This window comes from Danio aesculapii, chromosome 6, assembly GCF_903798145.1.
Source record: "Danio aesculapii chromosome 6, fDanAes4.1, whole genome shotgun sequence".
NCBI classification, from domain to species: domain Eukaryota; kingdom Metazoa; phylum Chordata; class Actinopteri; order Cypriniformes; family Danionidae; genus Danio; species Danio aesculapii.
In genome coordinates, this window is record NC_079440.1 from 62376352 (window position 1) to 62396130 (window position 19779).

At 34.3% G+C, this 19779-nt stretch overlaps 1 protein-coding gene across 1 annotated transcript in view; it reads left to right on the top strand.

Annotated features, from left to right (window-relative positions):
- LOC130230247 (neurexophilin-2) overlaps window positions 1-5642 on the top strand; it is a 107750-nt gene extending 102108 nt beyond the window's left edge. The window contains exon 2 of the mRNA XM_056459202.1: window positions 4869-5642. Coding sequence (XP_056315177.1) covers window positions 4869-5642 — 774 coding nt within the window. The remainder of the gene's footprint in view (window positions 1-4868) is intronic.
- Window positions 5643-19779: the final 14137 nt, after the last annotated feature.

The following is a 19779-nucleotide window of genomic DNA, read 5'->3' on the forward strand; positions in this document are numbered from 1 at the left end:
ACATCCATCATCAGCTGTTTTTAATCCATACTGTCAGCGATCAATAATCCCTCACTCATACAGCACTAATCAATGACTCTGATCGGCTTGATCCCACAGACACACACAGCTAAATTAATTTACTGATGGAGGACATTAGCAGAGCTGTGATGAATGTAGTTACAGTGTGTGTGTGTGTGTGTGTGTGTGTGCGTGTGTGTGTGTGTGTGTGTGGTCCTGGTATTCAGTACATTGTGAGGACCAAATGTCCAAAAGTGTAGCAATACAGTTTCTGGTGGCACGGTGGCTCAGTGGTTAGCACTGTCACCTCACAGCAAGAAGGTCGCTGGTTCGAGTCCTGGCCGGATCAGTTGGTGTTTCCACACAGTCCAAACACATCCACTATAGGGGAATTGATTAACTAAATTTGCCATGGGGTGTGTGAGTGTGTGTGTGTGTGTGTGTGTGAATGGGTGTGTATGGGTGTTTCCCCAGTACTGGGTTGCAGTTGAAAGGGCATCCGCTGTGTAAAAAATATGCTGGAATAGATGGCAGTTCATTCCGCTGTGGAGACCTCTGATAAATAAAGGAACTAAGCCGAATAAATGAATGAAGGAATGAACCGTTTGCTTATTTTGTGTGTATTTTTGGTTGTGGATTGCATTATGGGATGTTGATCTCTGCTCTGTCCACTTCTGATGATGAAAATTCAACTCTACAGTTTAACAAAGTGACTTTTACTGAAATTTTAGCGGTTTAAAATAAAATAAGTAATGATATCTAGAGAAATAAGTGTGTAAAATAGCAGTAAATGTGCTGCGGTTTATTACAAGGTGTTTGTAGCGTAATATACAACACCAACACACACAATATAGCACTGCACACGATCACACATGACAATATAAGTCACTTTACACAACTTATTAAGGTTAAGAGTTGTTAGAAGAGACATGAAGATCCTGAAATGCAGTTCAAAAGCAGGAAACTGCTCATTTATGGGTGTCTTTTGTACAGTTTGAGCTTGTTTGTTCATGCTTTTTGTTTCTAGAAGGAAAACAGCTCATAAATCACTCATAATGAAGTCATAAAAGTGTAAAAATGCTAAAAAAAACAACATCTTTTATAAAAGCTCTGATAATGACAAACTGATTTGAGCTCACAAGCCATGAAGAACACAAGAACACAATAATTAAATGCAAAAAATCCTGTTTTTGATTTGTTTTGAGTCTAAATATCTACAAACTCTTAAAATGTGTGTGCGTGTAGCATATCAGGACACAAATCTGTGTTATGACATAGATATGACACGGGTGTTTCAAGAAAGTGGTGAATTATGAGGACAGTGCTGACGTCATCATTTCTCCAAAAGTGTCTAATTCACACAGAATGAGTTTATTCAGAGAGTAAAGCTGCACACTGTCTCCTGTGAGGGTTAGGTTTAAGGGTAGGATGGGGTTAGGGCAGGCATGGGCAAACTCGATCCTGGAGGGCCGGTGTCCCTGCAGAGTTTTGCTCCAACACTAATCAAACACACCTGAACACCCTAATTAGTGTCTTTAAGATCACTAGAAAGCTACAAGCAGGTGTGTTTGATTAGGGTTGGTGCAAAACTATGCAGGGACACCGGCCCTCCAGGATAGAGTTTGCCCATCCCTTGGTTAGGGTGATACAGAATACAGTTTGGACAGTGGAAAAACAATGTTAACTAGTGGTGTAACGGATCACATTATGGTGTTTTAGTCATGGATCAGCCAAAAAGGGGAGGAGCCAAATGTCATTTGCTTTTTATTTATTACAGAAACAGCACTGCAAGACACTTTGGTTTTAACAAGCAGAACTTGGGGAGCTGTGATTATATTAAAAATAACATGAAGAAATAATCAGCTGAATAAAAATAACCTTAATATTTAGTACTGGTCTTAACCTTTCCTGCTCTGTCTCTTTGTGGTGTTAGCGATAGCAGGGGAGATTCACTTATTACTCCAGGGCTGAAGAATATTAGTTTCGGGGTTAACTCCCTTCTCTTTTCGTTGCAGCCGGTGAATGAAGGAGGACACATGTAACTTGGTCCAACTATTTATTATTTTCCGTGTGGTACAGCTAAATCAGTCACCAAAGAGGAAACGGCACTCAAAACAGTCTCATTGTGAAAAAGAATAGCGCTCCTTTTTTCTGTCTCTCCCTCTCCGCTTCACACACACACACACAAACTGCAGCCCCGCCTCTTAAAGGCCCACCCATTTTACAACACTGGTTAAAAATTCGTGATGCAGTGGCGCAGTAGGTAGCGCTGCCGCTTCACAGCAAGAAGGTCGCTGGTTCGAGCCTCGGCTGGGTCAGTTGGCGTTTCTATGTGGAGTTTGCATGTTCTCCCTGCGTTCATGTGGGTTTCCTCCGGGTGCTCCAGTTCACAGTCCAAAGACATGTGGCACAGGTGAATTGGGTAAGCTAAATTGTCCGTAGTGTATGAGTGTGAGTGAGTGTGTGTGGATGTTTCCCAGTGATGGGTTGCAGCTGGAAGGGCATCCGCTGTGTAAAAACATGCTGGATAAGTTGGCGGTTCATTGCGCTGTGGCGACCTCAGATAAATCAAGGGACTAAGTCGAAAAGAAAATGAATGAATGAGTGAATGAATGGTTAAAAATTCACTGCTGCTGTTGCTGATGATGATGCTAAATGTATAATTTACGTTATTTAGTGTATATTAGTATAAAACATATATGTAAATGTATATTTAGTCTCATCTTCAATAAATGATTGCGTTTTTCACTCATTAAACATCATGTTTCATTGCTAGATGATCATTTCTGAAGAATTATTCAGTGGCTTATTTTTGATGGCTGGTTGTCGCCACCTATTGGTGAAATAATGTAACTGCTGCCTACAACTTAGATTTTTAGTGTCATTAACTGCATATGACGGTGATTTTAATCTTCACCATAAACATCGGTGGTTTGATCTAAACTGTAACCAGTTCTCCGAGTACTGCTGTGTTAATTGACTCTTTGTAACTTCATAACTCACTCAAAAGACTAAACATATGCAAATCAGCCTCATTTATTATTGATGTGCGTGGGTGTTGAGATCCCGCTCTTTTAATGATGAATCATGCAGCTTACACTGAATGCATTGATGCAGGGTAAACAAGAAAACACCTTTAATGAAACCCACCACATCCTGAATAACCCACCACTTCTTCAGTCGTCATTATATTTACAGGAAAGCCTAAATGCTTTCATACATGTGATATAAATGATGCGAGAGGCCATCTTTCTGTGATCGTTGCAAATTTAGAATTAATCTACAAGTAATAATGTATTAATCCGTGGGTCACATGTGTTCTGAACAGTGGGTTGTGATCCATACGAATCACAGATCAATGATCTCCTAACGGAAACCTATGTAATGTCCCCACAATTCACAAAAACAAATGTGTGTGTATTTGTGTGTGTGTGTGTGTGTTTGTGTGTAAAGTGTTTGTATCATCTGTGGTGTTATTGATGGTGTATCTCGTGTTCACTTTGATCACAGGAATGAAGTGTTTATTGATTATTGATAATCATTCCTCAATCTAACAGAACATGTGCAGAACTGAATAGAGTTTGATGAGTGTGTGTGTGTGTGTGTGTCTGTGTCCATCAGTGCTGCTGTACACTTACAGTCAGTCACAGCATACACACACACTTGCTGACTCGATTTACTTTTATTGGTTGTTTTTATCTGTATATATTGTTGTGTGTTCTGTGTCTTTTACAAGTGTGTGTGTGTGTGTGTGTGTGTGTGTGTTTTATTATGATGATGTTCCTGTTCAAGACTAATGTTTCTCTCTCTCTCTCTTTCTCTCACTCTCTCTCTCTCTGTGTGTGTGTGTGTGTGTGTGTGTGTGTGTGTGTGTGTGTGTGTGTGTGTGTGTGTGTATGTGTGTGTGTCTATATGTATATCTATCTGTGTGTCTGTCTGTGTCTGTCTGTCTTGCAATGCCCATGTGTGTGCATGTGCGTGTGTGTCTGTCTGTCTATGTGTTTGTGTGTATTTATGTATGTGTGTATATGTGTTTGTGTGTCTATTTGTGTGCGTGATTTGTGTGTGTGTGTGTGTGTGTGTGTGTGTGTGTGTGTGTGTGTGTGTGTGTGCGCATGTATTGTGTCTGTGTATGTATGTGTGTCTATATATTTGTGTCTATGTGTTTGCGTGTCCATGTATGTGTGTGTGTGTATGTTTATATGTGTTTGTGTCTGTATTTGTGTGTGTGTGTTTATGTGTGTCTATGTGTGTGCGTGTTTTGTGTTTGTGTTTGTATGTGTGTCTATGTGTGTGCGCGCATGTGTGTATGTGTTTATATGTGTGTTTGTGTCTGTATTTGTGTGTGTGTGTGTGTGTGTGTGTTTATGTATGTGTTTGTGTTTGTGTGTGTTTTGTGTCTGTGTATGTATGTGTGTCTGTATATTTGTGTTTTTGTTTGTTATGTGTGCGTGCGTTTGTGTGTGTGTATGCGTCTGTCTGCTTATATATATGTGTGTGTGTGTGTGTGTGTGTGTGTGTATGTCTGCCTATCTATGTGTGTGTATGTCTGCCTTCCTATATTTGTGTGTTTGTGTCTATCTATGTGTGTGTGTGTGTGTGTGTGTGTGTGTATGCTTGCCTGCCTAAATGTGTATGTTTGTGTGTGTGTGTGTCTGCCTATATGTGTGTGAATATGTCTGTCTGCCTGCCTATATTTGTTTGTTTGTTTGTGTGTGTTTGTGTGTGTTTGTGTGTTTGTGTGTTTGTGTGTGTGTGTGTATGTGTGTGTGTGTGTGTGTGTGTGTGTGTGTGTGTGTGTGTGTGTGTGTGTGTGTGTGTGTGTGTGTGGGTGTGTATCTATCTATATCCACCTGTCTGTGTTCCAGGTTGACGGTCTGGAGAAGCAAGTGGGTCGGTCTCTAGATTATGTGGATCCGGGATCGTCCGGCAGCGTTTTCAAGAGCGTCCCGTACGGCGGACTGAAGCCCCCCACACACACCTCCCGAATATTCCCCCCTGCTGACCACAAGCCCAAACCACCACCACCCGGCTTCAGCTTCCACAACCCATACGAGTGGGCACGCAACCAGACGCACCTGCTGGACCAGAGCGGCTACCGGCCCAAACGCAAGCCCACCCTCAAGACCTCCATGAAGACCAAGAAGATTTTCGGCTGGGGTGACTTCTACTTCAACGTCAAGACGCTCAAATTCAGCCTCCTGGTGACCGGGAAGATCGTGGACCACATCAACGGGACGTTCACCGTTTACTTCCGACACAACTCGTCCAGTCTGGGGAACGTTTCGGTCAGCATCGTCCCGCCCACCAAAATCGTAGAGTTCGAAATCCAAAACCCCATGCATCCTGAGATCCAGTTCCACCCGCCGCAACAATCCACCATCGACCCCAAAGACATCAAGACGTTTAACTGCCGTGTGGAGTACGAGAAGACGGACCGCTCCAAAAAGCCCAAACCCTGCCTGTACGACCCGTCGCAGACCTGCTTCACGGAGAACACACAGTCACACTCGTCCTGGCTCTGCGCAAAACCCTTTAAGGTCATCTGCATCTTCATCTCCTTCTTCAGCATCGATTATAAGCTGGTGCAGAAGGTCTGTCCGGACTACAACTTTCAGAGCGAACACCCGTACTTCGGCTGAGTCCTTGATTCATTTGTATATAGAAGGATCGGGTCTGTTGATTCTTGTTCCTGTCTGTTGGACTGTTGAGGTCTTTGCACATTCAAGTCTGAAATTTCCTGCATTTTTCTTTTCTCCATATTTTATTCCACCTGATGCATATTCTGGAGTCGTTTATGATGCGTTTGTTCTTCTCGATTGGTCAGAATTGATGAGCAGAAACATTTCATGGCAACTGCTGGAGGTAAAACAAAGATTATAGATTAATTAGAGCAAATTAGAGTATTCATGGGTCCACTGAGGACTGAAAAAATAAGTTATTAGTGCATCTGTTACAAATAAATCGCAAAACAATTCGGGGATCAATCAAGTATTTCTTTATTTGTATATAGAAGGATCGAGTCTGCTGATTTATTGACTCGTCTGTTCGCATCTGTTGAACTGTTAAGGTCTTTGCACACTGAAGTCTGAAATGTTTGGGCAGTTTTTTCAACTGATGCGTCTGATTAGTTGATCTGTAGATAATAAAACGCCAAACAATTTAGGGATAAATCAAGTCATTTATGATGCGTTGTTCTGCTGGAAAATTGAATGACCACTCCTGGAGTTCAAACAAAGATTAAATATTAATTAGAGCAAATTGGAGGTCTTTACGGGCCCACTGAAGTCAAAAATGTCCAATAAAGTAAAAAAAATCAGTATTTTGCTGACTAAATCCCTCTTGCAGCTGTATTAGTGCATCTGTTAGTAAATCACAAAGCAAAATAAATCAAGTATTTCTTTCTGTGTATATAGAAGGATCGAGTCTGTTGATTTATTGACTCGTCTGTTGGACTGTTAAGGCCTTTGCACATTGAAATCCAACATTTCTGTGCATTTCTGATGCGTATTAGTTGACCTGTTGAGAAGAAAACACTAAACAATTTGGGGATGAATAAAGTGATTTCTGATGCGTATTTCTGCTCATTTGGTCTTCTCGATTGGTCAAAATTAATGTGCATAAATTGAATGGCAACTGCTGGAATTAAAAGAGATTAAAGGCTAATTAGACCAAATTAGAGGTCTTCATAACTCCACTGATTTCTGGAAAATAAATGTCCAATTAAGGAAAAAAAATCTGTGTTAGTTTGCAAACAAGTCGTATTAGTGCATCTGTTTCAAATTAATCAAAAACAATTTGGGGATAAATCAAGTCATTTATTTATTTATTTATTTTTATTTATTTATTTATTTATTTATTTTATTCTATTCTATTTTATTTTATTTTATTTTATTTTATTTTATTTATTTTATTTATATATTTATTTATTTATTTATTTATTTTTTATTTATTCATTTATTTTTTATTTTTTATTTTTATTTTTTTTTTTCATTTATTTATTTATTTATTATTTATTTATTTATTTATTTATTTTTTATTTTTATTTTTTTTCATTTATTTATTTATTTATTTATTTAGCTTTTATTTTAACATAACAGAACAGAACATCAACCACAGTTTACAACCAACAAATTTCTAAACATCACAGCACAAAATGATAAAAATACAAAAATACAAAGTAATAATAATAATAATAGAAGAATAAATTAACCGAGGATCATGGTGATCTAAGGTTTTGCAAAAATGTACCTGAAATCCTGGGAGCTACATATTCAAGGAAAGGAGTCCAGATCTGATCAAAAGTATTTCCCCTTGACCAGTGGGTAAAATCTTCCAATGACATAAGATCAAATATTACCATATGCCGTTCTGATACGGTTGGTGGTTTGTCAGATATCCAACTAAGAAAAATACACTTACGGGCAGCATAGGTAAGAACGTTAAACAACTTCCTGTTCCTTGCACTCTTCAAATTATTATCAGTAAGACCTAACAAAAAATGAAGAGAATTGAAGTCACATCTTGTATTAAACATAAGACGTAATCTCCTACAAATCTGTACCCAATAGCCTTTGAGATATTTACAGTTCCAAATACAATGTATAAAATCACCTTCTTCAACTTTGCACTATAACTTATGTCTACATTATGGGGTAATTTGGAGACGATGTAAAAGTTTGAACTGTTGTTCTTTAGTTCTATAGGGTATATGCCGAAGCATGCTAATAGGACTTTTAATTTGCCAGTAACCTGGGTTAAGCGCTTCCGGGTAATTGTATGCCAATGCAAAACTCGCCGCATTTAAGGTCAGTTTTCTTTAAAAATCAGCGATCTCCACTGGCTGAGTGATATCTGATATAAAGTGGGTCTCAGATTATACAAGAAGCACTGCATTAAATAACATTTCCCCCCACCATGTCTTTATAATATGAGCATTTATTTTACCCCAGTATATTCAATGGAGCTTCTGCGCTAGCCTGCTGATTCTGACGGTCGCGTGCGAGTAAACGGCTTTTTGTCTCGTTTTACGCTTGAACAACTAAATGAATGCCAAAGTTTATTTAACTGAATGTATTTTAATTACATTACAACATCGATGCTGTAAAAGGAACCGTATAAAATGGAAAAAACTCACAATAACAGGTCACCGGAAGTCTATCAGTGTGGAAACAACACTAGCTCGACATATACCCTATTACAGATTGATATATTGCCAGCATGCTGCCAAATGTATCAAGTAATTTATGATGCATTGTTCTTCTCAATTGGTCTTTACGATTGGTCAAAATTAATGTGCATAAAAGTTGAATGGCAATTCCTGGATTTAAAACAAAGATTAATTAGAGGAAATTGGAGGTCTTCACGGGTCCACTGAAGTCTGAAAATGTCCAATAAAGTAACAAAAAAAAAAAATCTGTATTTGTTTGCTGACAAAATTCCCTTTGCAGTCGTATTAGTGCATCTGTTACAAATAAATCACAAAGCAATTCGGCAGTAAATCAAGTATTTCTTTATTTGTATATAGAAGGATCGAGTCTGTTGATTTATCAACTCGTCTGTTGGACTGTTGAGGTCTTTGCACATTGAAGTCTGAAAGTTTTGTGCATTTTTTTTTCGATAAAATTCCCTTTGCACACTGCATATTAGTTGATCTGTAGAGAATAAATCATTTAAAAATTTGAGGATGGATCGAGTTATTTACGATGCGTCGTTCTTCTCAATTGGTCAGAATTAATGTGCATAAATTGAATGGCAATTCCTGGAATTTAAACAAAGATTAGGGCTTAATTAGACCAAATTGGAGGTCTTCATGGATCCACTGATGTCTGAAAAAAAAGTCCAGTGAAGTGATATGGTTAATTAATTGCAAATCATTTAATTGGGGTTAAATCAAGTTCATGATGCAATTAAATCAATCATGATGCATTTGCTCTTCACACTCAAATTTCTTTGCTTTGCATTGGTTAGAATTAATGTGGATAAAATTATCATGGCAACTTAAACAAAGATTAAAGATTAATCAGAGCAAATTAGAGGTCTGAAATCTGAGGTCTGACTCAGAGATAACTTGTGTCCATCAGACAGTCAATAATATGTAGTTAGAGCACATTAAATAAAAGATACAATAAAATAAATCTACTTATTAATAAAAGAAATAGAGATTATATGCGCACGTCAGGTCAGTGTTTCCAGTCAGGATTGATCTGAAATGAATGGTCAAGTCAAATCCAGAATGTTTGTGTTTTTTTCTTCTCATATTTTCTCCTGATGCGCATCAGTTGATCTGCTGCAAATACAATGTGAACGATCAGGGGTTACATCACGTCATTCAAGATGTGTTTGTTCTTCTCATGCAAATTTCTGATGTTGAATTTATTTGACTGCTTTTAACACATCTTAAACAGAGGTGCCAATAATTGTGGAGGGCTCTGTAACATATTTTTAACATGCGAAAATTTCAGATTCGGTGCGCAATGACCTTTGGGATGATTCGACATCTGCAGTTCAGTCCTGTGGTCATGTCCAAGAGCAGAAATGATACACTGTATCACAATACACTGATGCTGTTCATCATAACAGACTGATACATTGTATCAAACTGCATTGATACATTGTATGGTGATGTATTCTGATGTACTCTATCATACTACACTGATACATTGTATCATACTGCATCACTACACTGATACATTGTATCATGAGACACTGATGTGTTCTACACTACACTGATAGATTGATACATTGTATCGGGATGTATTCTGATGTACTCTATCATACTACACTGATACATTGTATGGTGATGTATTCTGATGTACTCTATCATACTGCATTGATACATTGTATCATACTGCATCACTACACTGATACATTGTATCATGATACTCTGATGTGTTCTGCACTACACTGATAGATTGATACATTGTATGGTGATGTATTCTGATGTACTCTATCATACTGCATTGATACATTGTATCATTATACATGGACACACTGATACTTCTGTTCACACTATATTATGACAGTGTATTTGTTCAGCTTTTGTGTTTCCTTTCCACACCACTGTAGCTCTGTTTCCATCCACCGCATTTTGGATTATTGCCTTAAAAAATGCTCCACAGAAATGGCAAGATGCTCATAAATTTAGAAAATGTGCATAAAAAACTTCCGCTCATAACTGAGCAGGATAAACCTTTTATTCGATAAGAACAAATCCTCATGAACCCTGCTGTAAACAGATTGAGTAAAGTGTTCTCCTGCACTTGATCAGTCTCTGCACTTGAGTGTTTCTCTCAGATGATCTGACAGATGTAAATGTGTGTGTGTGAGGGTGTTTGTGTCATTAATGTTGGATTCCAGCTCTCCATTGTTGCAGATCTGAAATGTTGTTGTGCTGATTGTAAAAGGCCTCAGTCCTCCGTCAGTCCGTCATCACAATGCTGTCTTGAGTGTCTGTTTGCGCTCCCGTCTCACACCATCTCTGTGTTTGGTCTTGGTGTTCTGAGGCGCAGCTCATTTATTAGTGGAGAATCCCAACAGTGCAGCAGACTCCACTTCTCTCAGTCAGATCTGCGCAGGTTTAGCAGGGAGTGATGATTCTGTGCTCTTTTGTTTCTCATTGACTGGAAACGCTGCTTTATTCATAGAAGTTTTATGTGAGATTCCAGGTTTGCGTATGAATTAAATGCACATCTTTGGATGGAAACACAGCTACTGATTCCCATTTAAAACAAACCAACTGCAACATTTATAATCACTCACTCACTTGCTCAAATTCATTACACTGCATTTCATGACCACTTCATGACCACCCCTGGAATTAAACATAGATTAAAGATTAATTAGAGCAAATTAGAAGTCTTCAAAGGTCCACTTGGATCTAAAAAGCTGTTGTCTGACCGATATATTTCCATCAGACAGTCGATAATATAAAGTAAGGTCAGGTATAGATTTTAGGACCCATGATGACCTACATTACTCTACAAACAAAACATTATCAACAAACTTGTCTCCATGCCATAATGCACAGCACATCTGATTACAGCTGCTGGTTTAATCCAGAAATCTGCGCTACTGTTCCTTGTTGGGTTGATTGGATCTTGTTCTCAACGTAAACGAAGCACTCCAGGGTTTTACAAACTCAAAACGATGAACTGAATCAAATGGGAAAGTGAACTGTAATGTGATTCAGCTGAACTAAAGGAGCAGGTGTGAAAGGACCCGCTGGAGAACAGGAGCGTCTGCTTTTCTGTGTGTTTCAGGAGATCAAAACCAGCTTTTCTTCATCTGCTTATCACTGCTATCAAATCACAAAGATTCAGTCTGAACTGAATCACTGCATCGTAAATGATTCCCTCTTGTTCAAATCAACAGCCACTGGACTTGAATTGATTGACTGACCAATGATGATGATGGTGATGATGAAGTCTCTAAATAACAGATGAAGGACAAATATGGATTTCTGGTGTCGGTGGAGAGACAGACGCTGACCATGAAGACAAGTTATTTTCTTTTGAACAGCTCGCTTTGATCAATAATTCATGAATTTGTTGTAATGAACAAAATATGACAATGTCAGGTTTAAATTACACACTCTAAAAACATTAAAATGCTGGATTGTTTTAACCCAATGACCCAAATGTTGGGTTAAGAAGTGTCATTTAAATCTATAATTAAAAAAAAATTAACTGTTAGGGTTTGTCCAAACCTTATTTCATAACAACCTAGCGTCGGTTGGTTCATGAACACAAGATGAAATATTAATTATTGTTATGGCTTTTTGTTCACTTTAAAAAGTCCTAACTTTTATGCCATAAGCATTTATTATTTTCACATGAGGTTCAGTTATACACTAAAAAGTCCTGGGTTGTTTACTGCATTTCGTTGCCTTGTACTTGTACATGTGTAATGACAATAAAGTTGAATCTAATCTAATCTAATCTAATCTAAACCCAATGTTGGATAAAATATAGACAAACCCAAATGTTTAAAACTGTAATTTAAATCTATAATTGAAAACATTAACCCAAGTATTGGGTTTGTTAGAATTTGACCCAACCTTATGTTATAACAACCCAACATTTCTCTTTTGGATGAATGGTTCATGAATCTGCCATACTGAACACAAGATGAAATATGAAATATTATGGTTTTTTATTGTTATTCTCTTTTTATGCATCTATATTTGACCCAATATGGACGGTAAAAGCCGCAATAGAATTAAAGATGAATTTAATTAAACATATGAAAATATTGAGATCAGTTTAAGGTGAATTATACGCTCTAAAAAATGCTGGGTTGTTTTAACACAAAGGGTCAAATATGGACAAGCCCAAATGCTGAGTTTAAACATTTCATTTAAAGCTATAATTGAAAAAACAAAAATAATAATTAACTCAAGTGTTGGGTTTGTTCAAATTTGACCCAGCATTATGTTATAACAACCCAGCATTTTTTAGAGTGGATAAATGGTTCCTGTATCTGCCATAATAACCACACAAGATGAAATATGAAATATTATTATGGCTTATTAGTATTATTATTATTCTCAATTTTGACCCAATATAATGTTATAACCCATCATTTTTTAGTGTCCAAATATTGACAAGCCCAAATGTTGGCTTTAAACTGTAATTTAAATATTTAATTGAAAAACAAATAACCAAACTGTTTGGTTTGTTAATATTTGACTTAGCATTGGGTTAAAAACAACCCAGCGTTTATTTTATTTTATTTATTTATTTATTTATTGCGTCTGACGTTTTTTGATTAGGGCTGCACAATTTAATCAAACTAAATCCAAAACACTAATGCGACAAACGAATGAGAGAGAAAGAGAGACATAAATGTTATTACTGTTATTATTTCTAGAGATGCAGTGTAAAATAACATCATCATTATTATTATTGTTCATTACATTTTGTCCAGTCATCAGAGGATTTGCAGAGATTTATTTGCATATTTATTTAATGAAACCAATGAGATTTATTTAGAATGACGAAGCATCATAGAATCGATGTATTGATTGAATTGATGTTGAATTTAAGATGACTCTGGAAATATGACAACGGACACACAATCAGTGCATCTGAGGTATAAATAATTATACGACTTTATTTAGGGCTGCATGATTAATCAGATCAAAATCATTGTATGGCTCATTAAATTGCAAAGGCTGCTATTTACATTCAATGATTTAATTCAAATAGTATGCATATACTTGAAATGAGCACTGCTTATCAGCGAAAGAGAGATCCCTGTGGCTTTAAAAGTAAATATAGAACGTTTATTTATCACACTGCAAAATAAATGTACAAGTTTTCACCTTGTTTCTAGTCCAGATGTCTAAAACTTCTTAAATCAAGAAGCTTTTTCTAGATGAGTGTTGTTTTAAAATGAAAATATTGTTTTATTTTCAGAAATAATGAGTCAAAATTAAGAAACAAGCTAAATATTCTGCCAGTGGTGTCAGTAAAATAATCTTGTTTTTAGTTTGATAGATGATTATTTCACTTACTTGCTAGTTTTATTGGAAAAAAAATCTTAATTTTGTCATATTTTTGAAAACAAGATTATATTATTGGCGACACAGTGGCTCAGTGGTGTCGAACTGTGGCCTCACAGCAAGAAGGTCGCTGGTTCAAGCCTCGGCTGGGTTAGTTGGCGTTTCTGTGTGGAGTTTGCATGTTCTCTTAGTGTTGGCGTGGGTTTCCTCCGGTTTCCCCCAGTCCAAACACATGTGCTATAGGGGAATTGATCAACTAAATTGGCCGTAGTGTATGAGTGTGTGTGTGTGTGTGAATGAGTGTGTATGGGTGTTTCCTTTTACTGGGTTGCAGCTGGAAGGGCATCCGCTGTGTAAAACATATGCTGTAAAAGTTGTAAGTTCATTCCGCTGTGGCGACCCCTGATGAATAAAGCGACTAAGCCGAAGAAAAATGAATTATTGAATGGAAATCACTTCTTGATTTAAGATGGGGGTTTTTTTTCAGGTATTTTGACTAAAAATCAGATAGAAACTCTAAGTAAGAACAGCATTTATTGCAGTGCAAATGTAAATTATTATTATTGCTATTATTACTACTATTAGCTGTTCGTATATTCATATAATCTCAACATTTTGGCTGGCAATGCACAGCAAACTTACCATTTTAAGCCCATTTTTAAAATGCATTTTAAATCAAGATCCCTTTATTATTTCCATGCAGCCCTAATGCTGATATTAAATGAGAGCAAAAATGTTAATATTGAGATTTTCTATTAAAGTAGATTATCAACAGGAGATCCAAAGCTTTCAGGTTAACCTAGTTCATATGTTAACTTGAGATGTTAAAGATAGAAACAAAAGATGGATCGTGTCTGAGATGAATGTATTTAATTAACAGAATGTTATTCACCCCTGATATGAACTACCTTTATGTATTATTAATTAACCCATAGCATATCTATTTACTACAGAAGCCCTGACACACACAGTGAAAGAAAAAGCAAGCTTAGTAGTGAGCGAAGAATTGCTCAAGAAAGGTAGTGAGCGACAAAATATCTTGTTATTTTGACATAAGGCATTATTTTGAGATATTAAGTTGTTATTGCGACATAATATCTCATTATTTCAAGATATAAAGTTATTATTTCGAGATAAGTCACTATTACAACAAAATATCTCATTATTTTGAGATAAGTTGTTATTTCGAGATGCCATCATTAATTTGAGATAAGTCATTATTACTACATAATATCTCATTATTTTGAGACTAAGTTATTTTCAAGATATGAAGTTGTTCAAGATATCTCGTAGTAATGTCTTAATATCTCAAAATAATGAAAATATCTTGAAATAACTTCTCAAAATAATGAGATATCATGTCGTGATGACAATTTATTGTCTCGTAATAATGACTTAATATCTCGAAATAATGACTTATCTCAAAAGAACGAGACATGTCATAATAACAATTTATTATGTTGAAATTATGACCTAATATTTCAAAATAACATGTGTTATTGTCAATATGTGTCAATATGCTGATATTTTGAGATAATAAATTATCATTATGACCGATCTTGTTCATTTGAGTTGTTGTTATTTTGAGATATTATCTCATTATTTCAAGTCAATATTGCGACATGATGTCTTGTTATATTGAGAAGTCGTTATCTCAAAATATTAAGTCATTATTTTGAGATATTAAGTCATTACTTTGAGATAATAAGTCATTATTATGACATAATAGCTTATTATTTTGAGGTATTAAGTAGTTATTTCGAGATAATAAGTCATTATTTTGAGATATTGAGTCACTATCTCAGGATATTTAGTCATTATTACAACAAAATATCTCATTATTTTGAGATAAGTTGTTATTTTGAGATGCCATCATTAACTTGAGATAAGTCATTATTACTACATAATATCTCATTATTTTGAGATGCCATCATTAACTTGAGATAAGTCATTATTACTACATAATATCTCATTATTTTGAGACATTAAGTTATTTTCAAGATATGAAGTTGTTCAAGATATCTCATAGTAACGTCTTAATATCTCAAAATAATGAAAATATATTGAAATAGCTTCTCAAAATAATGAGATATTATGTCCTGATGACAATTTATTGTCTCGTAATAATGACTTAATATCTCGAAATAATGACTTATCTCAAAAGAACGAGACATGTCATAATAACAATTTATTATGTTGAAATTATGACCTAATATCTCAAAATAACATGTGTTATTGTCAATATGTGTCAATATGCTGATATTTTGAGATAATAAATTGTTATTATGACATGTCTCGTTCTTTTGAGTTGTTGTTATTTTGAGATATTATCTCATTATTTCAAGTCAATATTACAACATGATCTCTTGTTATATTGAGAAGTTGTTATCTCAAAGTATTAAGTCATTATTTTGAGATATTAAGTCATTACTTTGAGATAATAAGTCATTATTATGACATAATAGCTTATTATTTTGAGGTATTAAGTAGTTATTTCGAGATAATAAGTCATTATTTCAAGATAATGAGTCACTATTTCAGGATATTTAGTCGTTATTACAACAAAATATCTCATTATTTTGAGATAAGTTGTTATTTTGAGATGCCATCATTAACTTGAGATAAGTCATTATTACAACATAATATCTCATTATTTTGAGACATTAAGTTATTTTCAAGATATGAAGTTGTTCAAGATATCTCGTAGTAATGTCTTAATATCTCAAAATAATGAAAATATCTTAAAATAACTTCTCAAAATAATGAGATATCATGTCGTGATGACAATTTATTGTCTCGTAATAATGACTTAATATCTCGAAATAATGACTTATCTCAAAAGAACGAGACATGTCATAATAACAATTTATTATGTTGAAATTATGACCTAATATCTCAAAATAACATGTGTTATTGTCAATATGTGTCAATATGCTGATATTTTGAGATAATAAATTATCATTATGACCGATCTTGTTCATTTGAGTTGTTGTTATTTTGAGATATTATCTCATTATTTCAAGTCAATATTACAACATGATCTCTTGTTATATTGAGAAGTTGTTATCTCAAAGTATTAAGTCATTATTTTGAGATATTAAGTCATTACTTTGAGATAATAAGTCATTATTATGACATAATAGCTTATTATTTTGAGGTATTAAGTAGTTATTTCGAGATAATAAGTCATTATTTCAAGATATTGAGTCACTATTTCAGGATATTTAGTCATTATTACAACAAAATATCTCATTATTTTGAGATAAGTTGTTCTTTCGAGATGCCATCATTAATTTGAGATAAGTCATTATTACAACATAATATCTCATTATTTTGAGACATTAAGTTATTTTCAAGATATGAAGTTGTTCAAGATATCTCGTAGTAATGTCTTAATATCTCAAAATAATGAAAATATCTTAAAATAACTTCTCAAAATAATGAGATATCATGTCGTGATGACAATTTATTGTCTCGTAATAATGACTTAATATCTCGAAATAATGACTTATCTCAAAAGAACGAGACATGTCATAATAACAATTTATTATGTTGAAATTATGACCTAATATCTCAAAATAACATGTGTTATTGTCAATATGTGTCAATATGCTGATATTTTGAGATAATAAATTATCATTATGACCTATCTTGTTAATTTGAGAAGTTGTTATTTTGAGATATTATCTCATTATTTCAAGTCAATATTACAACATGATCTCTTGTTATATTGAGAAGTTGTTATCTCAAAGTATTAAGTCATTATTTTGGGATATTAAGTCATTACTTTGAGATAATAAGTCATCATTATGACATAATAGCTTATTATTTTGAGGTATTAAGTAGTTATTTCGAGATAATAAGTCATTATTTTGAGATATTGAGTCACTATTTCAGGATATTTAGTCGTTATTACAACAAAATATCTCATTATTTTGAGATAAGTTGTTATTTCGAGATGCCATCATCAATTTGAGATAAGTCATTATTACTACATAATATCTCATTATTTTGAGATATTAAGTCATTATTTTGAGATATTATGTCATCCTTACAACATATCGTCTTGTTATTTGGAGGTATTAAGTCATTGTTTCAAGATATTAGGTTGTTATTACAACATAATATCTCATTATTTTGAGATATTATGTCATCCTTACAACATAAGGTCTTGTTATTTGGAGGTATTAAGTCATTGTTTCAAGATATTAGGTTGTTATTGCGACATAATATCTCGCTATTTTGAGAAGTTGCTATTTGGAGATAAGTCATCATTAATTTGAGATAATAGGTCATTACATAATATCTCATTATTTAGAGATATGTCATTAGTTTGATAGAATAAGTCATCATTATGACATTAATATCTTGTTATTTTGAGGTATTTAGTTATTTCGAGATAAGTCATTGTTATGACATCTCAATATTTTGAGATATTACGTTGTAATTTTCAAGATATTAAGTCATACAAGATATCTCTAAATGATAACTTCTCAAAATAACAAGATATTACGTCATAATGACAATTTATTATCTTGAAATAATGACTTATCTCAAAATAATGTGAGATGTCGTTATTTCGAGGTAATAAATTGTCATTACGACATAAAATCTCGTTATGAGAAGCTGTTATTTTGAGATAATAAGTCATTATTTCGCGATATGTCATCATTATGACATAATATCTCAAAATAACAAGATATAAAGTCATTATTTTAAGATAGTAAGTCAACATTATGACATAATATCTTGTTTTTTTGAGATATTAAGTCATTATTTCAAGATAGTAAATCATTATTACAACATATCTAATTTTTTCCAGATATTAGGTTGTTTTTTCACGATATTGTTATTATGTCAAGATATTACGTCATTAATTTGACATATTAAGTTGCAATTTCGAGATGTTAAGTCATTATAATGAGATATTATTTCCTCACTACCAAATTTGCTTTTCTTTTCTTTCATCCGTGCGGTTCAGGGCTTCCATACTCTGAATAAAGCTTGAAGAGACTAACTATGGCAGTAAGACACAGACATTGTTAATAAACCTGTTTAATTGTCCTTTATTTTCCCTCTTTCAGTTGTTTAGAAAGTAATGTACCAGAAACAGATTCTTTCTTTATGTTTGAACAACCGATTAGTCTGTGAATCAGGAGCGTCTGTGGATGCAGTACTGCTGGATGCTGTGTACAGTAAACATGGGTACAATGTGTGTAAATAATGTATCTGAAATAAATGAGTAAATCTGAGCTGTGTGTCCTGCTGTTCTTTATTATTATTGTTGTTGACACTGTAAAAAATGCTTCTCTTACTTAGAGTTTGTGTCTCTTTCTAGTCTAAATATCTAATAATTCTTAAAGCAAAATAATCTTGTTTTTCGCTATGAAATAATAATTATTATTTATATTAAATAGCACATTTGTGACCCTTAATACTAGATTTAAGTGTCAGTGTAAATGGAGATTTATGCATTGTTTTAAAGATGTATAAATAAGATTTGCATTGATGTTTGGTTAAGATTAAGATATTAAGTTTAAGATATTTGGCTTAAATACAGCTATTTGAAAATCTGGAATCTGATGGTTCATTCATTTATTTTCCTTCAACTTATTCCATATATTCATCAGGGGTCGCCACAGCGGAATGAACCGCCAACTATTCCAGCATATGTTTTACACAGCTGATGACCCTCTAGCTAGGGTTAGGGTTAGATGTCACTAGCTCCATTGAATGCATTGTGTCTGATATTGCATCTCTGAGATATGCAGTCTCAACTTGCATCATCAACGCTCCATCCAGATCCTACTAAAACAAATAGTGTCTATATTTCATAGTCCTCCTTAATGAGCTCTCCTCTCAACTCAAACACGACTGTCTAATTTACTGTTCTACTGCAAATATTGTGTTATTGTGAGTGCAGTTTTTATGAATCCACATCAACTGAGAGACCGCATTGTAAACTTCATAATGCAAGAAAAATATTAGTAGTAGAACTGAATATTGTTCCTTTTCGCCTAAATATTTTATCACAACACACATGCATTTTAGCATCATTCCAAAAATGTGGAAATAGTCAATATCTGTAAAATCCTGTGATATTAGCTCACTAGTTTGTGACAGAAATTATTAATTTTGTGGCTCAAACACTTTAAAATGTAAGTAGTAAGTTATACAAAATAGAAATAACAGAATATTAATATAATAATAATCATCATCATCATTTATTATTATTATTATTTATTATTATTATTATTTTTTTTTTTATTGGTTCA